Source organism: Osmia lignaria, chromosome 9, assembly GCF_051020975.1.
Source record: "Osmia lignaria lignaria isolate PbOS001 chromosome 9, iyOsmLign1, whole genome shotgun sequence".
Classification (NCBI taxonomy): Eukaryota; Metazoa; Arthropoda; class Insecta; order Hymenoptera; family Megachilidae; genus Osmia; species Osmia lignaria.
The window spans coordinates 9,625,528-9,648,463 of NC_135040.1; the positions used below are offsets into that span (position 1 = coordinate 9,625,528).

Below are 22,936 nucleotides of genomic sequence, written 5' to 3' on the forward strand. Positions count from 1 at the left end.
AAGATGAAAATCACTTTATATGCGATCGTTGGGTGAAGACTCAGGGGGTTCGACACGGTGAAACAGAAATGGAGAATTTCGTTTTAACGGATGGTAATTCGAGATCAGTCCGTTGCTCTAACGAACCCTTGCCCTGAGAATTCCCAGCAGTGATATAAAATAGGAGATATCTTGTACGTACAACGCCGACGATAACCGCGAACGAGCTGCGAAATATCGCCTGATGAACGTTCGCCGGATGAAAATTCTCCGCTTTTGTACAGACCGGTAACGCGCCGGGAAGCGGGTGAATTATCGTTTTGTTGCCGCGTTTTGGGAACAAGACACGGATTCCTCGGGAGCAATTTATTATTTTGGGTTCGTAACAACCGAAATCTTTGTTTAGCGGTCCTGCTGATCGCTAATATTAAGGCATCGTTTGTCAAGACCCCGTATGTTTTGCTGAATAAAATTTACATTTCTATTTTTAAATCGGCATAACAATAGCTCCATATTTTAAAAATACAATGGAATATTTTATTTTAATTTGAATACGATAAACATATCGACGATTTTACAAGTTTATCAGGCAATAATATGTACGTCTTAGCATATTTATGAAATGAGTTGTAAATTTCCTAATGAATTTTAAACGATGTAAATTACGCATAATACCTTTTTATCATATTCTTATCTCTTCACTTTTCTCATTTATGAGACTGATTAGATTACATTTTATCGACAGTTTTTATTGATTCGGTTTCATAAAAGTTTACAACCTACAACTGAAAAAAGAGTAAGATATTTGTGTTTTTTTTTTCTTAATCAATTTTAGCTTATAAATTGTCAATTACAAATCGTAAATTCAAACGGAATGCTCTCAGGTATAAAATTTGTAGAGGCGCATGCTCGCGATGCGCACGTGGAGCTACACTATCGACCTCTCGAGTGATCGATGTAACCGCAAACTTACAAAACCGCGCAAGCGTATTATCCATTGGGCGCTCCGCCATGATAGAGGTAATTTTATCGGGCGCGTCTCGAGCACGATGAATCGACCTAAAATTTTCTCTCGAACTTAGTTCAGGAGCCACGAGTCGCGTCGCGTCATTCGTCGGGCTCGTGATCAAAAATACTCGGCTGCGAGCGGTAAAAGAAGGATGTAGAACGAAACGATCGCGCGCGAAGGCCATTCTGGCGTAACGGAGTTAAACAGTCAGCACATGGGTTTCACTTTTACGAGTGACTGTCTTTAATCTTTCCTCGTCAGTGACAGAGTGTCGCTCGTCGAATTAAGACGTAGTCGGTCGACGAGGTACTCGTACGTAGCGCGGGGTTTTACAACAGTAAGTAACATCCGTAATTCCTTGTAGCTACTATTTCGAAACTTGCTCAATTAACACAATTCTTCCAGTAGTTCAATTACCTTTGAGTTACATTTATCGACAGTGAAGTGTATTTAGTTCAATTTCAATGATTTTAAAAAATAAATTTCAAAAATATATATCGATCATTTCAATACATCGATATTGCTGGGTCGGAGTTTGAATTTGAAGTCGTTTATCTTGTATACGTAACGTATGATTACGATAATTGTGTTGCAATGAAATCATTCCAAAAACAAAGATTTATAAACACATATACGTGTTTATAGGACCAGTTATCAGTAATGTGATCCAAGTAATGCGACTTGAACGAATAGTATTGCGAAATAATTCTTAAGTTTCGAATACTAATTTCCCGGACAAAATGGGCGGCGGAGCACAGAACACAGGTATCTTTACCTACGAAACCCTGGTGCACGCGATATCCGGAGCTGCCGTAAGTAATCACAGCTCGCAGAAACCTTAAAAAATCAAATTAAATCATCACTGATCATTCGCGAATTAGTTTTCATCCATTATATCTATCTCACAGGGTAGCGTCGTTGCTATGGCAACGTTCTTTCCTTTGGATACAGTGCGAAGTCGATTACAACGTGAGTAAACATTCAATAAAAATGAAGAATGCATTGTATACATATACATATGTATGTGTATCGATCTGTTTCAATTGAATAGTAATCAATCGTCACGTTTAGGATGACGGATTAGAATACATACAAGCGTGTATGAACAAAAAATTAGATTAACTTTCACGCCATCGTGTGATAAAATGTATTACGTAGGCGCGCGCACACATGTTTTTTTTTTTTTTTTTTAAATCAATGTTAGTAAAATATACATTAACTTTCTATTGCATGAATTTTTATGACGAGTTGAAAAAAATATATACGGCTGTTAGTCTACTTAAAAATGAATGTGGCCATGAAATAAATAATAAAGTGTTATTAGAAAATTGCGCAATATTCCCACTTGGGACCAACTCAGAGTCTTCAGTACTGTCTACTTAATTTACTATAGAACATTTGAAATTTCAGTTCCCAATTGAGAACGGAATATAATAGAGAGTTAATGCAAATTAAATTTTACAAATATACTTATACACTTTTCAAGAATTTAAGGACGTTTAATAAATATTTACATGGTTACTTTTTTTTTTCTTAACTTTATGATCAATAATCTTTTTTTTTCCTATTTAGTGGAAGAAGATCGTGAATCGAAAAGTACACTTGCAACAATCCGTGAGTTGGTCGATAAGGAAGGAGTGTATGTTTTATTTTCTAAATGAATTCTTGTAAGAAAATGATGGAAGAATTTAGTACACACTCTTGTCTTTCCTTTAGATGTACTTTGTACAGAGGAATGGTGCCTGTTCTTCAAAGTCTATGTGCCAGTAACTTCGTTTACTTTTACACATTCCACGGTTTGAAGATGCTCAGAGCTAGGAGAAATCAAACAGCAGGTAATGATTTGCTGTTTGCATCGATCGCAGGTAATTAAGCGGTACATCTTTTTGCTATGCAAATTGTTTAATAATTAAACGAATTATCAGGATTTAATGTGAATTTTTTAGGTATAATTAATGTTCTATCGACGACACCGTTATGGGTTGTAAATACAAGGTTGAAAATGAGAGGTGTCGGACAGGTTCAAGAAAGAAATAATAACGAATATAACACATTATACGGTACGTCTCAAAGTCTAAAATATGAAATTACAATGTGATATAACAGGAATGAATAAATGTTTTATTAGAAGCCCGCTTATCACTAATTGTTCAAATTTATTCTGCACACAGATCAAACAATAAGCAGTATTGATGTTCATTAATTCGATTCTAATGTCACCAGTCAATATTGTATTTATAGGATGAATCTTTGAAAATTCAAACGAGTGTTTTCCTTTCAGATGGTCTTATGCATATATGGAAATACGAGGGGCTCAGTAAACTTTGGTCGGGAACATTACCAAGTCTGATGTTAGTCACAAATCCAGCTATTCAATTTATGACATACGAGACTCTTAAAAGGAAAGTTACCGCCTCTTTACGTAATTCACAACCGCCTGCATGGATATTCTTTGCTATCGGTGCTGTAGCGAAGGCGATTTCGACTGCGCTCACTTATCCGATACAGTTAGTCCAAACAAAATTAAGAGTACGTAAATAGATAAACTGATTGGGCTGATTTTTTAAGGCTATTCCAATGATATGATTTAAACGTTGTTTATTTATTTTCAGCATGGTTATAAATATCCTAATCTACCCCCAGACGCTGGTACCTTGGAAATTATATTTTATATATTAAAGTAAGCATGATCTTGATCTTTTATGATATATTTAGAATGCTATAGGATACAATAGAAATTTGTTTCCATAGGAAACAAGGAATAGGGGCATTGTACAAGGGAATGGAAGCGAAACTATTACAAACTATTCTAACAGCGGCGTTGATGTTTCTGGCGTACGAGAAAATTTCAAGATTCGTTTTTCGCATTTTGTTACATAGACCAATATTAAGATAGAAACCTCTTACGCATTGAACAGTATTATTCAACAAAGTGCTATTTATTGTGATAGAATAATACATAAAGATGTGAAATTTATATCGCGACCGAGTATTTTATTTAATGTAATATACCTTGCAGATGTGAATAAATGAAAAGGGTGGGAATTAAATTAAATTATTCATAATTTGCGTCCTCTCGAATTGTTGACAAATTAGCGTTGAAGTATCTCGCGAATCTCATTTGTTTAACCAAAAGCGTCAAACTGCAGAGGAGACAAATATGTTTCGCGTATAGTTGGAAAATGTGAACCAAAGCATCGGGAATACTGGCGAATCTCAAGAAAACGCGCCTCCGGTTTCAGTCTCAGTACAACCTCAAGTCCAACGACGCCGCATCGCCTGTTCCGCAGCTGCGAAAAGTGAACTCAACATGGAACGATAAGCCAACCGAACGCGTAAACTCCGTCGATCGGAACAATTTCGCTTCGAAGAAGATCGAGCACAAGTCCACGAAGGCGATCTTGAAGTTTTGGAAGAAACTGAAACCTCGCAGAAACTCGAAGAAACAACTGGAACCTGTCTCAACCGAGTCACTGATACCCGTGTAAGTTTCTATGTTGTTAAAAAAAAAATAATTCTCGATATTAATTACTTGTAATTATAGTGCTAAAGAAACTTTTCTCAGAGGGAATGTTAGTCATGTCGAAGAAAGGATGAGCGCAAGATCTCAACGGGGTGTCCACGAGACGACGATCAAACGATTCCCAACTCCGCGAGTGAATCAGCCAAATCGTGCGCCAAAGCCAGCGATAACTTACGATTATGACGCTGCGGTTAGTCAGCCGGACGTACCGGATTTCCTCAATTTTAAGAAGGCTGGCCGTGGCGTGATGGTTAGTGGAGTTCCGCTTAAAAAGAGAGCCCTAAAGACTCGCCTAAGATGCCGAATTATGTCAAGGAAGAATTTTCAGAAAAGATCTCAGACATTCAGGCCGAGGTCGGTTGTCCAAAGGCACGCAAAGGTTCCTGACCGCAGGTATACGAAAAAACCGATTGCCTCTTCTGACGTTTCCGAAGAAGAAACAGATGTTCTTGAGAAAGAGAATGTTACCGATAACGGTACAAACATTGACGATTCGTCGGTTTACCGGAAGGTGTGTTCCTCCGACTTATCTTCAAATTTCATTGACATTTCATTTTTATTTCGCTTCGAACTCTATCGCAAATGATTCTTCTACACTGTGAAGATAACAAACGGAATACTCTTTGCGCAGAAAGATGCGAAAAATGTTTACAAGGACGGAAATGAGACGATCGAGAGCATCGGTGATAACCAAATCACGGGAAGGAAAGAAAAACACGAGAGACCAGACGATTGCGATAGTGTCACAGCAAAGTCGCCGGTTCTTCAAGGCAAGAGCAGCAAAATTCCACGCGCTAAGACCACGGCTTTCCCGGTTCAAGAACTTCACTCGGTACTTAAAATGATAATAATTAAAACTGCGGTTAGAAATGAAAGTATAATTAACCGTTTACGCAGCAGACAAAGAAGACAGGTAACAAAGTGAAGAATTCGACGTGCTTGAATTGTACATCGATCAATTGTGCTCCCAAGTGAGTTAAAGGAAATTCATTAATCCCACAGCAAAATCATTAATGTTATAATTATTATAGTGTTGAAGTATTAGAAAGAGAGGTAGAAAGGATAGCTAACAAAATTCAAGGAAGAAGCTGCGAACAAGACGTGGTTCGCTTCGAAGAATTTCAAAATGTTGCAAAGTTAGTACTCGTTATAAGGATAGCACATGAACTGAAGAAAAAATTAATTTATTTTAAGGGTGCGCTCACTTCTGATTTATTTAAAAGGCTTTTCTGCTACCCAGGATGTGGAACAAAGAAGAAAGTTCGGCAAGAAAAGGGGAAGAAGAAACTGAAGACGATCGTGGATTGACCTCGACGGATGATTCTCCAGCTATTAGCAAGATCAATGATCGACGCGTTGCGACGATCTTACGATCTCTGAAATTAAATTGTCCATGTAAATCGTGCAGTAATCACGAACCTCTTTCGAGCAGTCGACAAGAGGACGACAGTGACTTGAAGAGTACATCCCCGGACAAAAGCAGAAAGAAAAGATGGTTGGAACGAGCTTAACTTGAAATGTTTCTCGTTATTTGATTTTCATTGAATAATTTTACGATAGGCCATTGAAACACCGGAAGTATCTTGATACGAGTACGGAAGACGTGGACGCCTCCTCCGATGACAACGAAGAAAACGATAAAAAGAAGAAAAGGAATCGATTGAAAGCGAAGGTTCCTTTGATGCAGCAGGTTAAAACTAGCTCGATAATAAATACATCACCGAAAATTTCTACTCGACGAACGAGTTTCTCCTTTTTAAACACCCTTTTTGATATCGTCTTTTGGCCTTATTTGTTTTTGAAAACAAATCGTTGAAAAAATTCAGTTCGACGTTTTATAACTTGTTATTTCCTTTTACTGGAAATTATACCATATATTCTTAGAACACATGTACATATACGTATTGAAGAAAATATATTTATAATTATACATAGTAAAAATATAAAACATCAGAATATGAAACCGATCAAGCAACTATTTACAAAAAAATATTACATTTTTCAGTGACAAATCTTTTTTACAAAAAAAAATAATAATTAAATTTGAAAATGTACATGATTTCACAAATGATTCCTCCACATTTTTACAACACACCGACCCCTGAAAATATACAAAATTGATTGAAATATCATTTTTAATAAATCTCCTCAGTCTTTTCAAAAACTCACCCTTTTTCATGGGTGTTGACATGCTTCTATGGAGTTTCTTTGAAAAGAATGACAAAGTTAATTTGTCATAAAGATTATCGATCTCGCTGACAGTATTTTCCAATATTCTCGTAAGTGCTTTCTCGTTCTGTATCAATGCCTTATCGGCGATCAAAGACAGATGCAAATAGCCTCGATAAGTTAACAATGAAAATCCAATTCCTGTAAAGCTCCTAAAAATGATATCATATCAGAGAGATACAAAAATATTGCAGAAAATTAAAGAATTACCTATTCGGTATCCAGAAGACGATATTCTTTAAAGAATGCCCTAAAAGCTTCACTTCCCGTGGACCAACTAAATTGCTAAACACCATAGTACTGTGGCTCTTCAGGATCGGTCGCAAAAATTTATCTGGCAATAAAGCAGAAAGGTACTTCATCACCAAAAAATTGACCGTGTAATCGAGACTGTTTCTCAGCTCGTCGTTCGCCTTTTTAATATCCTCCAGACGTTCCAGGATCTGAGAATTTTCAGCCGGATCCGGAAGCTGTTCGCCATTTATCTGTGAAACGCAGAGAGGCAACACACCGACCGAGAAATTATTTTGCAGCGGAAGATTTTCGTTCCACTCTTCTATCTTCATCGGAAGAACGACGCTTATTTTACTCGGTATCGGTTCGTTCATCTATGTAATTCAAGATTAATTAACAAAAAACATTTTGCGAAATTCATAATCACTTACACGAAGAAAGTATTTGTGTAAGCTGACGGATAAAGCTGCCAGTATCACGTCTCCAAATCTGGCACCTGTGATAATTTTGATGTTCTGAATCTTCGTGAACAATTTCTGATCGATGGTGTTCTTGAAATCGTCTTCCAGCCAGTAGGAGACCAATTTTTCACCCGACAATTGTGCTCCATGAAGCGCGCTAAGATCAAAATGGTGGTAAATATAAAATAGAAATAGAAACGACGAGGAAGAATGAACAAACCTCTTGTCCATGCTGCGGAAAGCTTGTTGAATCAAACAAGCAGGAGCATCAATAATGATCCTTGTCATTCTTAAACATTTCTTCACCTTCTTGCAAACAATCTTCAGGAAAAGAACTCTCAAATTATCAACATGTTTTTTCACGAATGCCTTCGTTTCTCGTTTCAAATCCTCTACAGTGATGTTTTGAAAACGTTTTACTGCAACGTCCATTCGTCCCCTCGAAGATTTAACAAACTGCCAGGCTACTCCGAAATGAATGAACGGCATAGATGCGGAGACGATATCTTTCTGAAAGGAACACTGCAAACTTTTGTCTCCGTTCAAGTAGGCTTTCAAAGGAATCGTTGTTATATTAGGCTTCTTCGTTTCATCGCTCATTGGCATGAAACTGGCGTTCTCTAATTGCAAATAGGTTTCTTGAATCGGTTCTTTGTCGATGATGGCTTCCCGGAACAACTTCAACAAAGACATTCCATCGCCCAGGGAGTGATGGACCCGGAATAATACGGGAATTTTGATCTTGCTCGTTATACGTTCCTCCATTCGTCGGAGATAATGGTAACTGGACCTGGGACAACATTTACCGATCAAGATCTCCCATGAAGCAGTATGGTTCTCTGGTAGAGGTTGATTGCAAACATTCCACAGAACTCTTTTCAGATGGCCGCTGTAAATATTATCGCAGGATCCATCGCAGCTCGTCCGTTCATATTCCAACCATCTGACTCGTTTCTTCAGATCGATTTCATCGCACCTCTCCCAATAGTAATAACCGTATTTCTGTTTTCTTCTGCAGAACAGCTTCTCCAAAGGGGAGCTCAGTATGCGAGTCTTAGCCATCTGTCGAAAGCTTTCCAGGAATTTTATATTCGAATGTCGAGCATCTTTCTCTATGATTAGAAGTATGTTGTTCACAGAAAGAGCTGATGGTTCCTCTATGGCCCAAACGCAGTCAGTTCCATTGAGGAAACCCGCGAATTTTTCCTTCAACTGTATCCTTAAAATGACATTAACTATGCGACGGTACAAGTACGAACACGCTAACAGTAAAACGATTAACGGAGAAAAAAGAATCGTGTAAAATGTGAGAAGTACTTGATATATTTTCGACATGTTTAATTAATTTTACACCGCTTGAATGATTAGAAGAAAGTTACTCTGATCGCTCGACTCCTATCTTCGTTGTGTCTTCAATCGTACGGAATTGTTGCACCTGCAAAGAGTAGACGTTTATTTTATCTTAGAGTTGTATGAATTAAGTATTATTAGTGATGGGATCAAGTTCAGTAATAACACAACCGTAAAGGGTGTGGTCTGTATGAAAAAAGTAATTTGAAAATGTAGTGACATTTTCTCACATTTATATTTAAAAATTTCGATATACACGTGGCGTCATCTACTATTTGAAGGTAAAAAAGAGCTTTCTGATTCTGCCGATAGGATGCGCAAAAATTATGCAGACGTTTAGTTCTCCTCGTCAACGCCAGAGGCGCCACTCTTTTTAGCACCAAACCGTAGATGACGCCACTCGTCCTCCCTCTAAAGCGGCGGTGTTTTTAACATATAGAAATTTCAATGAGCTTTCAACATTGATTTATTTGGAACGAAGCCTTCCTGCTGCGGCAAAATGTCACTCTTCATTCTCAATTTACTCTTTTACTTAAATTCACTTTCTTTTATCAACTTGGAAACACCCTGTGTATCTTTATAATTATGAATTAAATTAAGTCAATGCAGTCGACTTACATGATTCTTTGGTAGCAGTCGGACACATCCCTGGCTTCGCCTCAGTGCTGTTCAGCACCAAGTAAGACGACTTTCAGCAGAGTTGCGGCTTTTATACTGAAGCACTTGGCATCGATCCATGCCAATCCAATTTAACTTGACTCTTTTATCCGGTTATTAACTTTAGTTGCATAATTACGATATCCTTAAACAACGCCTGTACTTTCGATGACATGACCCCTTAGGTCGCTAAACATCGCTAAACATCTGCAATCGTATGGCTTTGCGAATGTTTTGCTTGTTAATGTTTAGAGTAACGCTTCGATGGAACTCACGAAAACTGTAAGGGTGGTTCAAGTGGTTTTTTCAAATGAGATGACACTGCTACTTCCGCTGACTTGATATCCACGCTTTGCTTCCTGCAGAAGAACTCTAAGTAGAGAATTCTCGTAAGCCAAACGATCGCTGCGTCGTCTTTCTCGAGCCAACAATGCATCTTTACTGGGCATTAAAGACATTTCAGCACTTTTATTTCCAGTTACACTGTTCTTGTTTTTTAGTGCATCCTAAAGATTATTATCTTGTTTACAGATGCTACCACCTAAAGTACTTTAATATTTCAACCTGCAGGGTTTCAATAGAGCCTCGTAGCAGGATTTCTTGCTCATCCTTTCGCTTCTTCAGGTTCAAGTACTTTTTACAAATGTTTTCTACGGCCTCGTTACGCTCGACGAGTCTGTCACCAAGAGTCAATAGCTTCTGTTGAAGATTATCAATCTGGAATTAGTAGATTTTGAAGAAACATTGAAGGCACAATAGATATATCAAATATACCTCCAGTGCCTTTTCTTTAATTACAGCATTCTTGGTAATTACTTCTTCTTTTAATTGTTCATTTTGTTTTAACAATGTGTCGTACCTAACAAGCAACTTATTTATAGAATTTTTCTTTTTGAATCGGTTATTGATTAATTTTTAACTCGAACCATACTTTTGGTGCCAATTTCTTTGTACCTCCCTCTTTAACGATTCTGGTAAGGCAGTTTGACTTCCAAGACGGATATCCGTGACGCTCTGCCTGAATAAATCTACAGATTGCGTTCTGATAAATATAAAATTCTATTTTTGTTTATATTTTGAATACTGACACGTACTTAACATATTTTTATTATGGTCATTCGCTTTCTTCAAATCATCCATCGCTACTTTGTTCTTTGTCTTCAGGTTCGAGTACAGAAGCCATCGTTCCGCCTCCAAACTTCGTGAAACCATTAAACTTTCCTCTAAAGAACTTACGGTATCGCGAATATCATTTATCTTCATAACGTATTCTTCCGTTGCGATAGAAATTTTTCGCGTGCAAGAATTTTCCACGCTCGTTTGATACATTTTGAATTAATTGAGCAACGTTAAGGAAAACGTGAAATATGAAGTATGAATAATCGCTGTTCGATTTACATTCTTCTTTTTTTTATTAAATTATGTGTATAATATAAATAAATACAAATTGGTGATTGTTAAACATCACAGGACTTATACACTGATACGTACAACGTGCTCAGCACGTTAATTATTACAGATTTAAGCAACATTATAAGTCGCATTTCAAAAATGAACAACACAAACCAAGAGAAATGGTTTAACATTTGTACAAGTCATAATAGTACTTGCGACAATGATTATGTAAAAAAATGTGAAAACGTTGAAAAGGGACGTTTATTTAGTCATAGGACAGGGCTCGGACGCATATTTCTTAAAACCTACGTGAGCGCGTCTCAAATGATCCCGAGAACGATCCCTGGTATCCACCAAAACGCCAAGTAAAGCTGTTCTCGAGTCACTATTTAAAGCCTCGTTGAAACGTTCCAGAAGGGCCATATCTATCTGAGGCACCCCATCCAAGTCTTCCGCCATTTCCTTGACTCGTGTGACATTTTCAATTAACGACTCCAAGGAGGATTCCTTTTTCGAGTGCCTGTAAATTGGTTGAATTTGAACTGTTTACTTTAGTTATTTTACCAGTTGAGTCAACGGTGATTACTCACGAACAACTTTTTTCTTGGTCGATAAAGTCGCAGCAAGTTTCGTACAGCTCTAAACACTCAAGATTATCCCTGAGGTCTCGTTGCACCAAATACTTCTTAAAAATTTCTCTTCCTTGTGGATGCGCCAATGTCTTATTTATATTATCCGTGATCTGGTCTAATTCTTCAGGATTCAGGCCGGAAGTGCACTTTCCGATGCAACCGATTGCTTGTTTCGATAAAGAGGTCTGCATACTTCATTCCGCCTGTGGAGAACACGCAGCTTTGTATAAAAAATGATTTTGAAATACTGTAAACGAAGTTAAATTATGGGTTTATGTATATTCTTAGTTATTATCGCAACAGAGGTTTAATCTATGTAGTATTATCTAACCCAACGTCAAACGAAGTTATCGTATGTACATAAGGAGTTCCCACAAATCAGAAAGGAAACGGTAAACAATGGGCATTACTATGTAGCTAATATTTTCGATGAGTAAATTCCTCCAAAGAAATAATTAACAAAATGTCTCTTTAATAAATAAGAAAATCATAAATATATTTGCGGTTCATTCCGTTCATTAGCGATGTTAGTCGAAGATAATTGGCCTCCAAATCAAAATCCCGACTATCTTATTTATTAGGATACCTGATGGATATTTGGGTAACAGGATGGTTTATGTCTACACAGGTATCTCATAGGTATCCAGGCAACCGGATATCTCAAATCCACAGCTCTAGTTCGAATACTTCAATTATTAACATTTAGACATCAAGCAGTAAGAGCTGTAAATTTGGTTATCGGTTCAATTCTCGCTTGTCAACGCACGTGACATTTGAACTATGTATATTCGTATGCCCAATCAAGACATATTGCTCAGAGGACCGAAACAATGAGTTATTGATCGCAACTTTTGTGAAACCGGATTCACAGTGACTGACTACCTTAATCGAACGGACTGAGGCTCGTCTCGTGCGAACAAGCAACGTACACCTTCTTGGAAAGGAGTTAGCCACACACTCTTTATAACCACAATGTTCGATTCTTTTTTATTTCGGCACTTGTCGGTTGATCATTCATGCGCAATCCAAAATGATAGTTAACCCCTGAAAGTAACCATGAGTAAATAATTCAGAATGAAATTGAAACATTATCTAATATCATAGAATTTCAAATATAATATTTCACCGTGTAATTAAAGTAATACACACGTTCAAATAATGATTGTCAAGTAGTTATTTGTGAACAAAACAGAAAACCTACCCCCACAAGTTTACTCATGCAATGTTACGCACAGACTGACGCGTTCCTCCGCGCGCCGAAAATATATTCAGCGAAGATGGGTATATACGTACGCGCTCCAATAAAAATGTACTTTATATCTAAAGTATGACAAAAATAGCACATGCTCCTTTACGAACTTTTCTGATTCTTTTTGAAATATTGTACTTATTCGTGTATTCAATTCTTTTAACGTTGCAATTTATAAAAAATTCCTCGTTGCAGCTGTTTAGTTGAACATCAAGCATGCTTAAACTGGTGTTTGTTATTCAAAACACCGTTTCTGAAACAAGCACACGTTATTTCGGATGCGAAACGCATACCCGATGAGAAAAGAGAAAAGACCATGCAGTACAAGATGGTAATATGCAAAACGACTAAGAAACTGCAGAAAACATTTTAGCAATTTTATTACAGTACTTAATTAATGACTTTGTTGAAATATATACATACATATATCATTTGGAAGTATATGACAATGTGCGATTTTTATTTATTAAGTGCATTACCGTTTTAAAACTGCCGCAAAAAATTAGGCGGGAACATATAATAAACATGATACAAACTCACAAGAATTGAGTATAAAGAACGTTAGATGAATATTAAAATATTTGGTAATTGTGAATGTTTAAAATTAAATATTAAGAATGGATTCTGAATTTCCGGACCCTGATGAAGAATTTGATTTAGTCCACGAGGATGAATATGAGCTTTTAAAAGAGATAGAAGGTATACAAGCCTTAACCTTAACATCTTTGTATAATGACAATACCATGTAATAATAATTGATATGTTTCAGAGCTTGAAGAAAAGAAACTAGCAGAATCTAAAAGAAATAAAACTGTACAAGAAAAATCTTTGCAGAAAAATGAATCAAATACTTCCATAACTAATGTGTCCAAAGAATTAAATACTCCAATACCTAATAATACGCAAAGAAATTTGTGTACACCTAGTACCAGTAAAATTATTGAATGCAATAGTAATGCTGAAATTGACAATACAAAAAAACGGGGTTATGATGAAATTTTTGGTGACATTTCAGATATATTAGAAACAAATGAGTTTGGTACGTATTTCATATAAATATAAATGTTTTCATCTCATAAATAACTTTGATAATTATAATTTGCAGGTGGCTTTGAAGAACCAAAAGAAAAAAAACCACGATGGGATGAACCTCAGGATATAATTAAAGCAGTATTAGATGCTAGAGAAAAATTTCATGAATTTAGTAGAGGAGTTTCTGGGAAAAAAAATCATATTAAAGAGTATGTCAATGAAAAGGGTATTATACATTGCATTTAAAACTTGCTTAACATTTTCATTTAATGTTCAATGATTTTATTTAGTACAAGAGAATCTATATCTCTGAAAGTTCCTCGCTGGAATTTCATAGCTGTAACTAGACCACATGATGCACAGCGTATATATGTCAGAGTAAAAAGTGATGAAAAGAACATAATTAAAAGAAATACTACTTCTATTTCCAATTTATTATCAATACCATACAGCCAACTTAAAGCTGAAGCTGAAGAAATTGTAAATAACTCAGTTGCATGTATTTCAATCAATCTGTATGATTATTTTGAATTTCTTTTTCTAAAATGTTAACATTATTTTTCAGATCATAGAAAATGTTAAACGTGCCAGTTGTGAAAATTCCGAAGTTTCTGTCATTGAAACTAATGAAAATGATGAATTGTGGGTTGATAAGTACAGACCTAGAAGCTATATAGAATTACTTTCAGATGAAAGTGTGAACAGACATTTGTTACACTGGATAAAACTTTGGGATAAAGTGGTTTTTAATCGAAATTATGTTCCGAGCAAAAAGGAAAAATTGCAGTCTACATTTGGAAATAGAAAATTTATTAAAAATGAAGTTTTTGAAGAAGTAGATAGTAGTGGTTTCCCGATTCGGAGAGTAGTACTGCTTACTGGACCACCTGGATTAGGGAAAACCACTTTAGCTCATTTAGCAGCTAAACATGCCGGCTATAATGTAGTAGAAATTAATGCAAGTGATGAAAGAAATCCAGATGCTTTTAGGTAATAAAAGTAGACAGAAAAAAATTGGAATTAAGATAAGCATACAGCTAATATTATTAATTTTTATAAATATAAATTATTAAATTTAGACAAGTTCTTCTTGCATCAACACAGATGAAAGCTGTAATGGGAAATGATCCTCGGCCGAATTGTCTAGTTTTAGATGAGATTGATGGAGCGCCGGCCGCATCAATCGATCTTTTAATTAAGTTTGTACAAGGTAAATTAACTACAAAAAGTAAAAAAGATAAAACAAAAAGTAATAAAAAATCAAATATTTGTCATCGTCCTGTAATATGCATTTGTAATGAACCATACACACCTTCATTAAGGTAAATTTTTTGCTTGGTAATTAGTATATTTTTATAGAGAAACATTACAATTACTTCACATTAATTCCATGTTATAGAGCTCTTAGAGCAATTGCTCTTATTATACCTGTACCAGAAGTAAGTCTTGCAAGACTAGCAGATAGATTAATGAAAATATCGCAAAGAGAACAGTTAAAAGTAAATCCACATGCTCTTATGAAATTAGTGGAAATATCTGGTTGTGACATTAGATCATGTTTAGGAGCATTACAATACATGGGTGGTATTCGTTTAGGAGATAATTTATCTTTTGCATTAAAAGACAGTCGAAAGGGACTGTTTGATTCATGGAAACAAATATTAACAATACCTGTGAACAAAAATGGAATACTTCCGATTTCAGAAAGAGTACGTCTTGTATTAAAAACTGTACAACAAGGTAAAATTTTTTAAACAATTGTGATTCAATTAATAATGTAACTTTCAAATATATTAATAATATTTTTTCTTTGTTTCAGGAGAAACAGAAAAACTAGCACAAGGCATATTTCATAATTATCCAGAAGTTTGTAATGAAAAGTTGAATTACATATCTACATGTTTACAATGGTTTCAATTTTATGATGAAATTTGTTCATCCGTTGGACATCTTCAAAATTGGTCTATTATGCCTTATACAAATTATGCATTTGTTACTTGGCATTTATATTTTTCCAAAGCAAGGACTGTTAGATTATCTTATCCTTCGATCGTTTATGAAGTAAGTATCAAATGAATATAAGTGAAAAAAAATTAACACAATTAAAATCCATAAATTTAAATTAAAAATAGTACATTTTATAGGCGCAACAAAAAAGCGAGAAAAGTATAGGAATTCTAACAAGTGTTCATCGTAATAGTGGTTGCGACAGTACAGTGTTAGCTGTCGATATTGCCCCCTTTTTACCCGATTTGTTGTCTCCACGATTACGAACAATATCTGGACACTTACATTCGAATAAAGAAAAAGATGATATTGCTCGAATAGTAAATGTTCTACTTCAATTTGGTCTTTCATTCACACAAGAAAGAAGTCTTGATGGAATTTACAACTACAAGCTAGATCCGTAAGTTACAAATACGCTATAAAGTACCAAATGAAAAATCATATTTTAACTATGTATCTTTTTCAGCAATATTTTTGAAATTGCTATTTTTCCTGGATGTAAACAACATCGTTCACTTGCATATTCAGTCAAGCAAATAATTGTTCAGGAGTTAGATGCTGAACGATTGCGTCGATCAGCAAATGCGATAAAAGTTATAACGAATTCTACTCAAAATGAAAATAAGAATATTTCAGAGCAGAATGTTACTACAAAACCTGTAGGATCAGAAGTTGCTATAGATGAACAAACGAAAACAAAAGAAATCGTAAGTATCGAAAAGTAATTGTTAGTATCTGTTTTTTATGTTATTCTGCTTTAACATTTATACTGTTTTATGTTAATAAAATTGTAGGTATATAAGGATTTCTTTGGAAGAGTCATTAAAGTAAATCCAGATAAACAAAAAACGACGAACGCTATCCTAATGGAAAAGTATCCTGTATGGTATAAATATAAACAAGGTTATAGCAATGCTGTCCGCCGATTCATAAAAATGAAAGATTTCCTCTGAATTATATGTATAAACATACTATGGATAATGTATAAATGAACAAAAAATTTTAATATAAAAAAATGGTGTTATTACTACGACAGTCCCTAGAAAAAAAGAAAATGGCGGATCGGACTCACCTGCATTAATTTATTCGTAATATAAACATTTTTGCGAATCGAATGTCCAAATAGAGACCAGCACGCCATTCTTTGGATCGGACAGAGCAAAACGAGCACTCAGGGGATGGTGTACAAGCTTTCATTTAGAAAAATAGTGTGTTCTACGATTTCGTTGAACATATGAAAATATGTTACCATATTCTAAACTGTAGTCCTTTTGTCTACACTATGGGCGTCCGTCAATCTGACACCGTTGGATGCAACGTGTTGGACGGGCGGGTAGCGCTCTTAGCGAAGGGGTGCACTCTGTCCTGGCGTTACGACGTCCAGGCGGGGTGGGTGGTATGTAGCGTCTGGCGTAAGTCTAGGGGGCGTGAGACCCTTCGTTGCCAGCTGATATTAGCAGTGCACCATGTTTGCGTCATAGTTGCTCTATTTTGCTTTTCAGTATTTGTTCTTAAAGCTTTATATTTACAAAGTCGAGTCACTTTTATTAAAATAGTGAAATATTAGCCCGTTAGATGTTTATGTACTAATCATGTTTGTAGATCAGGATTTTCAGGTTTAACCCCTTCCGTGTTTATTGCCAAAGCCCATTCACGTGCCCAGGTGCTACTTGGATGGGTAGAGGCAATGGGCACGATGACCTTGTTCATAAGAATAATAATTAATAAGCGGCTGGCATTGTGTTAGTATATCGTGCACGACGTAATTTCCACATATGGTGTGTGTGTTTTTAGGCTGTGGGATTGCGTCGGTTTAATAACTTTTTCATTTAACTTTTAATTTGAAATAATATTTTATTCAATAAGATGTACAATGAACGTACAAACCAAATAGTATTATTACCATTACTATTACTATATTGCCATTACTATTACCATGATTATTACCATTATTATGAAATATTCTATATCAGAGTAGTTAATTAAATTTTGTAATTATCATTATACGCAATGATTGCTAGCCTTGCCAGACGATTTCAGTGAAAAATGGTGTACGTACCGTAGAGTGTGATGTGAGATGAAACTCGGGTGTCGGAGGCGTCCCGGGACGTTCTCCCTAGTGTAGGGTCTTGCGCCCGGGTGGAGTGTATGAGAATCGTGGAATGAATTTTTGTGAGAATGTTTTGCCTTTTTTAAATATAGCGTTAGGTAGGTAGGTAGTATACCTTCTGGTGTGTGTGATAGATTGTAAGTAGGTAGGGCCGGGACAGGTTGTCACAATCTCTTAGTCGGGTAGGCGCGATTTCGCGTGATCAACCTGTACCTGGAATATATTTGAAGAATTGACGATCCAATCGATACGAACGGAGTATGCCGTACGCCTTCGATTCTATCTGCACAATTTTTCAAATTTTAGGCGACTTCATAAGTCGTCATATGCGATCGCGATGGCACGAAACGCACAAGTTCTACTCGAGCACGGCACGTGTGCACGAACAACGACTTATAGTATAAGTATGTAGGACAAATATGCGATTGCATATTTATTAATTACAGATCTGTAATCAAAATCAAAATTAGAAAATGTTGCGATAGCAATAAAAAGCAAAAATCTACGTAAATATATGTATAGATAAGTAGATAGGTAGGTAGTGAATAAAAATAATGCTCCTTTTGTTGTTCGTTTGCATAACAGTCGAAAACGTTTTGCAAAAGTGCATCAAGAGGATGATGGTATTGAATAAAAATAAAAATTTGTATAAATGGAGGGTGGATGGGATGAGGTAGGGCGGGTCTCCATCCGCAGCAACCTCCCCGTGGTGAGACCTGGGAAATCGTTATTATTTGATGACTAATTAATAACTGTATCATTATTTCTATGGTATATTTATTAATTATGCAACAAATAATACGAGCGAATTGGCTGCGAAAATGCTTTTTTTCTATCTAATCGCTGTTATATTTTTTTCAGGAACTATGTCTTTAAGATTCTGAAGTGTACCACATTGCAAATACAATTTTACGGAAAGAAAATTAATAATAATGAATGCATGGTCAGTATTTTATGTCAGTAAATTATGTACTTATACATATAGCATATATGTGTCATTTAGGTATTTGCGAAAGGTAACGTAGTATAGCATGCCGTTAGTTGGATGCAATAATTCAGGTGGCGCTTAAATCAGTTTCTGTTCAGCTTAATTTTCGATCAGACATGGCCTGTTTTTAATTCATTTTTATATCACTTTTATGTTATTAGTAGTCATGCATAGATTTATTAACCAAGATGACCACAATTTTTATTCCCATTGATTCTATTTTGTTAGAAATCAGTCGAAATTAGCATAACACCGTAAAATTATTAAAATAATTGCTTCACAAACATGTATTTTAAAAAGACCGCCATAAATCAAATATTTTTTAAATTCGATCTTATCGCCATCAATACAAGAACGGCTGAAACTACTCGACTTATACGATAGTCGGTAAATTGTTAAGTAGTTTCCGCTGCTTCTGGATAGATAGCGCCAGTGTTCCCTTGTTCCGGAAAATCGATTGGTAAGTTGTGAAGTAGTTTCAGACGTTTTCGTACAGATGGCACTACGGTTGAATTATAAAACTACTTGAATTATGGCGGTTTTTTTGAATTACAAGTTTATGAAACAATTATTTTAATAATTTTTTGGTCTTGTGCTGATTTTGACTGATTTCTAAATAATAGAAAGATGATCTTCTGTTCAATTCTGATTAGAAAGTATCGTTTCTCAAATAGTTTTGCAAATAAAATAAAATAGAAAGAGAAATTTATATTTTAAATTCGAACAGTTATAATTTCTTGTCTGCCTTTTAGGTATTTTTGTGATCTCAGAATGTTACATTTGTAAATTCATAGACTTGCAATCGTTGCAAATTCTCCAGTTACCTGAACGGTCTATTCTTCTGTAAAAAATGTGGAGAGCAATAAAATATTACGTCCTTGTGCCGTTGCACGGAAACTATAATTCGAACCATCAAGGTAAATCGTCGATGTTGTAACACGATGCGTATGCGAATCCTACCGCTGATGATTGGAAAAAGAACTGCTTGCACGCATCTTGGTTGATTGCGATCAAGGCCTCGAAAAGTCCCTGTTGATCGATTCTCAGAAATAGTGTATTAGAGTAAAAATCTTCTTCAATTAATTAATAGTCATGAATAGTCGAGCCATTGCATTGGCGTAATTACGTAGAGGTTGGGGTGGGCCTAATAATTTACACCATTCATAAATTATAATTCCCAGAAGATATGAAGAAATAGTAGAAGATGCATAAAGAGAAAGATTTATTCACAAAATATTTAAATGATATTTTCTTTAAAGAAGTACGTGAAATATTCATGGTATTTTACGCTTGGGACACGGGTACATAAGTTCACGATCCTTGGATGGTTACTATGAAAAAGGCCCGGGTACAGGCGGTACGTTTAAATTCAAACCGTCCGATACGATGGTCAATAAAAGTTTATTCCTACACGCGTGGCAATGAAAATTTATCGCATGGCTGTGATATCAAGCGAAACGAAACGCAGGTGCGCCAGATTGTTGCAGCGAATTTCCTTGCGGTTTCTGTAAAAACATAGAAATGCGTGCCCTTTTCACACCAACCCCGCTACGGTAACCATGTTCCTAAGCTTTTTTATATTACAATGATATTTTTAATTTTCGAATATAAAGGCTGCACTCCAAAAGTGTCTTGATAGAAGTTCGAATGCCGAGAAAATTGTATACGCTAAAAATTTGTTATCTTTTATCTAAATTGGCGTTTTAACGCATTGTAACTACGATAGAGAATGTTCAGATTTACGTGCGGTACAATGCATGCATTATTGTTCATCATCGTATCATTTGCAAAAGAACAATGGATTTTGAAATGAAAGCTGAATATTATTATATAAAGCTACAAAAATAGGTATTTTATCAGGAAAACAATGATTACAAATAACGTTGTTTCATACCACAAAGTTTCCTCGAAAAGCCACGAACGGAAATTACGCTTTGTAAGTACTGTTATCGTGTCCTGAGAAAAAAATGACCACTGATAACGACACACGTGTTCAAAAGACGAAACGATCGCTCCCTCAAGTCGTATTAACGATACATACTCGAGGAATGTCGCCTCGGTAAGTGCAGAAGCACCTAAAATCGCGAACCATATAAAAATTTATAAATTACAAATCGGGCGTGCCTTTTCAATCTTTTTCCTTAGTTTCATTAACAGCTTCGAATATTAAAATAATAGAAAGTCAAAATTTTTGAATTTTAGAACTCTGGAACTTTAGAACTTTAGAATTGCAGAATTTTATAAGCTTAGAATCCTAGAATAATAAGGGAACAGTTTACCCTGCCCCTTACCTTAATTTCACCATGATCAAATCATATCAAATCCGCCACTTGATATGCAACAACCTAATAATTTACCTGCTCACGCTACTATTTCATCTTTGACTAACTAAGATTAAATTACTATGTTCATAAAAAATCTCAAAATTAATTTTCTTCTTTCACGAATAATCGCCATAAATAACATTGAAACGACCACCTGAAGTGATTTAATTATAAACGTGTACGGTACATACGTGGTTGATATACCGCGATATAGCACAAGAAATTAAATATTTGCTTCAGGTAGCATTTCAAATTAGAGAAAACAGGAATGAAAGTGTAATGTGTGTACGAGTCCTGCATCGTAAAATCTGAGAACCTTGTCTGATCAAGTATATTAATACTTAATTACCAAGCTTATCAATCAAGCTTACAAGCCATTATCGCGACCCAGGTCTTTTAATTTCTTCTTTGTTCAGCCGCAATATTAAACCATCTGTACAGCTATTAAGCGGCTAAATAACATTAACGAATACGAATACGAGGTTTTTTAAAAAAATAATAGGATACGAATATACAGGGTGTGTCATTATATGCGGACATATTTCTATTTTTAACCGAGTTAGAAAAGGAGGAGATTACTGAATTCGGTCAGTATTTTTTTTTATGTATGTTCACCGATTACTCTGAGACGGATGGACCAATCGAAACGAAGTCTTTTGCATTTTGTACAGTATGACTCGGGATTGGTCCCCGTTTGATCCCGTTGAATATTGTTTACTTGAAATTATCAAATGGGCCACTTGGTAAGCCGCGGGTCATAGATTGCCAACGCCTGAATTAGGATGTTGCTAATAAAAGAAAATTTTTAATTTTGCGCCGCCTCCGAAAAGGTTGAAATGTATTTAGTATACTATTTAACGATTAAATAGCCTCGAAGTCGGTTGTATTTTTTGGAAAATAGAGTTCTTGATTTAACACATTGAATTCTGTAGGGGTCACCAGTAGCACTAGATTAAGAAGGGGTTTAAGGAGGTTTATAGCTCAATAACAAATTCTACCTATCTCAGGCATTACATGTTTTTATTTATATAATAAAGTTTTTAATCCGTTACGACTTACATGGAATATTATGTAAGGTTTCAATTTTGGCACAAAGGTTGCTTATCACTGGTTTATAAACAATATTTGATATCTGATGTACGTACATCAGTATATACCAATTTTTAATCTGCTTTTATAAAAATTTTTCAAAATGACTACCTATAACTCAGGTGTAAATTCTAGACTTCTTATCGTATGACCTTCTAGCTTGCTCAAAACTGCCAGGTGTTGTTTAAAATTTCTGGAAATCCTCTTTAATACCCTGTCGTTATTTATTGCTACATAGTAAATCAAAGACTTCAGAAACCCCTACAAAAGAAAATCCAATAAATTTAAGTCTGGTGGTGGAGATAGCCAGCGGATTAGTCTTCCACGATCTATTTATTTATTTGAAAAAAAAAGATTTAACTAATTGTGAAATAAAGTGGAGCAATAATATGCATAATTCTTCACTTTTTATTCTAAGCACAAGTATTAGACAGAATATCTTGTTATCAGTAAAATATGACTTATTAAAATAACAAAATAAAATAATATTTGCATAGTGTTATTTGAAATGTTATGTAAGTCTGTATATTTACATCATTTACAAAAGTATTATTGCATAACATTCAATGATATAATCAGGACATAATTTCGGAGATGACACTATACTTTCAAAAGTATCAGATAAAGATATACAAAAAGAGTACGTACAATATATGATCCGATCAACG

General features: G+C 35.4%; 6 protein-coding genes across 12 annotated transcripts; 3 read left to right on the forward strand and 3 right to left on the reverse strand.

Annotated features, from left to right (window-relative positions):
- Nucleotides 1-974: 974 nt before the first annotated feature.
- Nucleotides 975-4,026, forward strand: PMP34 (Peroxisomal Membrane Protein 34). 4 transcript variants are annotated; one of them, XM_076689890.1, is made up of 10 exons: nucleotides 975-1,325; nucleotides 1,394-1,557; nucleotides 1,634-1,800; nucleotides 1,897-1,957; nucleotides 2,561-2,627; nucleotides 2,705-2,853; nucleotides 2,935-3,048; nucleotides 3,270-3,517; nucleotides 3,601-3,668; nucleotides 3,740-4,026. In XM_076689890.1, exons 3-10 carry the CDS (start codon nucleotides 1,729-1,731, stop codon nucleotides 3,882-3,884), a joined length of 924 nt encoding a protein of 307 aa, XP_076546005.1. In that variant the 5' UTR covers nucleotides 975-1,325; nucleotides 1,394-1,557; nucleotides 1,634-1,728; the 3' UTR covers nucleotides 3,885-4,026. The 4 variants fall into 4 exon arrangements, with proteins under 4 accessions (XP_076546005.1, XP_076546007.1, XP_076546006.1 ...); XM_076689892.1 differs by having other exon boundaries at nucleotides 1,394-1,552; XM_076689891.1 differs by having other exon boundaries at nucleotides 1,397-1,557.
- Nucleotides 4,027-4,217: 191 nt separating this feature from the next.
- Nucleotides 4,218-6,453, forward strand: LOC117603401 (uncharacterized). 4 transcript variants are annotated; one of them, XM_034322551.2, is made up of 8 exons: nucleotides 4,218-4,472; nucleotides 4,533-4,761; nucleotides 4,840-5,022; nucleotides 5,143-5,343; nucleotides 5,409-5,482; nucleotides 5,543-5,647; nucleotides 5,752-6,006; nucleotides 6,072-6,453. In XM_034322551.2, the coding sequence occupies exons 2-8, from the start codon at nucleotides 4,582-4,584 to the stop codon at nucleotides 6,325-6,327; spliced, it is 1,254 nt and encodes a 417-aa protein (XP_034178442.2). In that variant the 5' UTR covers nucleotides 4,218-4,472; nucleotides 4,533-4,581; the 3' UTR covers nucleotides 6,328-6,453. The 4 variants fall into 4 exon arrangements, with proteins under 4 accessions (XP_034178442.2, XP_034178451.2, XP_034178432.2 ...); XM_034322560.2 differs by having other exon boundaries at nucleotides 4,533-5,022; XM_034322541.2 differs by having other exon boundaries at nucleotides 4,533-5,022; nucleotides 5,412-5,482.
- Nucleotides 6,454-6,461: 8 nt separating this feature from the next.
- On the reverse strand, nucleotides 6,462-9,554 carry LOC117603390 (uncharacterized). Its single transcript, XM_034322506.2, has 6 exons — nucleotides 9,404-9,554; nucleotides 7,656-8,870; nucleotides 7,406-7,592; nucleotides 6,951-7,348; nucleotides 6,681-6,892; nucleotides 6,462-6,612 (listed from the first exon to the last, which is right to left on the reverse strand). Exons 2-6 carry the CDS (start codon nucleotides 8,768-8,770, stop codon nucleotides 6,596-6,598), a joined length of 1,929 nt encoding a protein of 642 aa, XP_034178397.2. The 5' UTR covers nucleotides 8,771-8,870; nucleotides 9,404-9,554; the 3' UTR covers nucleotides 6,462-6,595.
- A 152-nt stretch (nucleotides 9,555-9,706) lies between these two features.
- On the reverse strand, nucleotides 9,707-10,771 carry LOC117603455 (uncharacterized). Its single transcript, XM_034322633.2, has 5 exons — nucleotides 10,537-10,771; nucleotides 10,374-10,470; nucleotides 10,217-10,301; nucleotides 10,007-10,159; nucleotides 9,707-9,948 (listed from the first exon to the last, which is right to left on the reverse strand). Exons 1-5 carry the CDS (start codon nucleotides 10,769-10,771, stop codon nucleotides 9,736-9,738), a joined length of 783 nt encoding a protein of 260 aa, XP_034178524.2. The 3' UTR covers nucleotides 9,707-9,735.
- Nucleotides 10,772-10,898: 127 nt separating this feature from the next.
- LOC117603431 (uncharacterized) lies at nucleotides 10,899-12,268 on the reverse strand. The gene is made up of 3 exons (XM_034322610.2): nucleotides 12,056-12,268; nucleotides 11,428-11,672; nucleotides 10,899-11,357 (listed from the first exon to the last, which is right to left on the reverse strand). Exons 2-3 carry the CDS (start codon nucleotides 11,658-11,660, stop codon nucleotides 11,099-11,101), a joined length of 492 nt encoding a protein of 163 aa, XP_034178501.1. The 5' UTR covers nucleotides 11,661-11,672; nucleotides 12,056-12,268; the 3' UTR covers nucleotides 10,899-11,098.
- Nucleotides 12,269-12,932: 664 nt separating this feature from the next.
- On the forward strand, nucleotides 12,933-16,768 carry cutlet (chromosome transmission fidelity protein 18 homolog). Its single transcript, XM_034322492.2, has 11 exons — nucleotides 12,933-13,417; nucleotides 13,488-13,757; nucleotides 13,824-13,959; nucleotides 14,041-14,230; nucleotides 14,316-14,740; nucleotides 14,830-15,072; nucleotides 15,150-15,490; nucleotides 15,570-15,811; nucleotides 15,895-16,157; nucleotides 16,224-16,464; nucleotides 16,552-16,768. The coding sequence occupies exons 1-11, from the start codon at nucleotides 13,336-13,338 to the stop codon at nucleotides 16,708-16,710; spliced, it is 2,592 nt and encodes an 863-aa protein (XP_034178383.2). The 5' UTR covers nucleotides 12,933-13,335; the 3' UTR covers nucleotides 16,711-16,768.
- Nucleotides 16,769-22,936: the final 6,168 nt, after the last annotated feature.

Bases quoted from the DNA above. Each gene is read 5' to 3' on its own strand.
- PMP34 (XM_076689890.1), top strand. From the start codon at position 1,729: ATGGGCGGCGGAGCACAGAACACAGGTATCTTTACCTACGAAACCCTG. The intron at 3,049-3,269 runs GTACGTCTCAAA...TTTTCCTTTCAG, and splicing joins CGAATATAACACATTATACG to ATGGTCTTATGCATATATGG. The intron at 3,518-3,600 runs GTACGTAAATAG...ATTTATTTTCAG, and splicing joins TAGTCCAAACAAAATTAAGA to CATGGTTATAAATATCCTAA.
- LOC117603401 (XM_034322560.2), top strand. From the start codon at position 4,582: ATGAGCGCAAGATCTCAACGGGGTGTCCACGAGACGACGATCAAACGA. The intron at 5,344-5,408 runs GTACTTAAAATG...CCGTTTACGCAG, and splicing joins CGGTTCAAGAACTTCACTCG to CAGACAAAGAAGACAGGTAA. The intron at 5,483-5,542 runs GTGAGTTAAAGG...TAATTATTATAG, and splicing joins TCGATCAATTGTGCTCCCAA to TGTTGAAGTATTAGAAAGAG.
- LOC117603390 (XM_034322506.2), bottom strand. From the start codon at position 8,770: ATGTCGAAAATATATCAAGTACTTCTCACATTTTACACGATTCTTTTT. The intron at 7,593-7,655 runs GTTTGTTCATTC...TTTTGATCTTAG, and splicing joins TTCCGCAGCATGGACAAGAG to CGCGCTTCATGGAGCACAAT. The intron at 7,349-7,405 runs GTAAGTGATTAT...TGAATTACATAG, and splicing joins TACACAAATACTTTCTTCGT to ATGAACGAACCGATACCGAG.
- LOC117603455 (XM_034322633.2), bottom strand. From the start codon at position 10,771: ATGTATCAAACGAGCGTGGAAAATTCTTGCACGCGAAAAATTTCTATC. The intron at 10,471-10,536 runs GTACGTGTCAGT...CGCAATCTGTAG, and splicing joins CCATAATAAAAATATGTTAA to ATTTATTCAGGCAGAGCGTC. The intron at 9,949-10,006 runs GTTGAAATATTA...AATAATCTTTAG, and splicing joins GCTCTATTGAAACCCTGCAG to GATGCACTAAAAAACAAGAA.
- LOC117603431 (XM_034322610.2), bottom strand. From the start codon at position 11,660: ATGCAGACCTCTTTATCGAAACAAGCAATCGGTTGCATCGGAAAGTGC. The intron at 11,358-11,427 runs GTGAGTAATCAC...ACCAATTTACAG, and splicing joins GACCAAGAAAAAAGTTGTTC to GCACTCGAAAAAGGAATCCT.
- cutlet (XM_034322492.2), top strand. From the start codon at position 13,336: ATGGATTCTGAATTTCCGGACCCTGATGAAGAATTTGATTTAGTCCAC. The intron at 15,491-15,569 runs GTAAAATTTTTT...TCTTTGTTTCAG, and splicing joins ATTAAAAACTGTACAACAAG to GAGAAACAGAAAAACTAGCA. The intron at 16,465-16,551 runs GTAAGTATCGAA...ATAAAATTGTAG, and splicing joins AAACGAAAACAAAAGAAATC to GTATATAAGGATTTCTTTGG.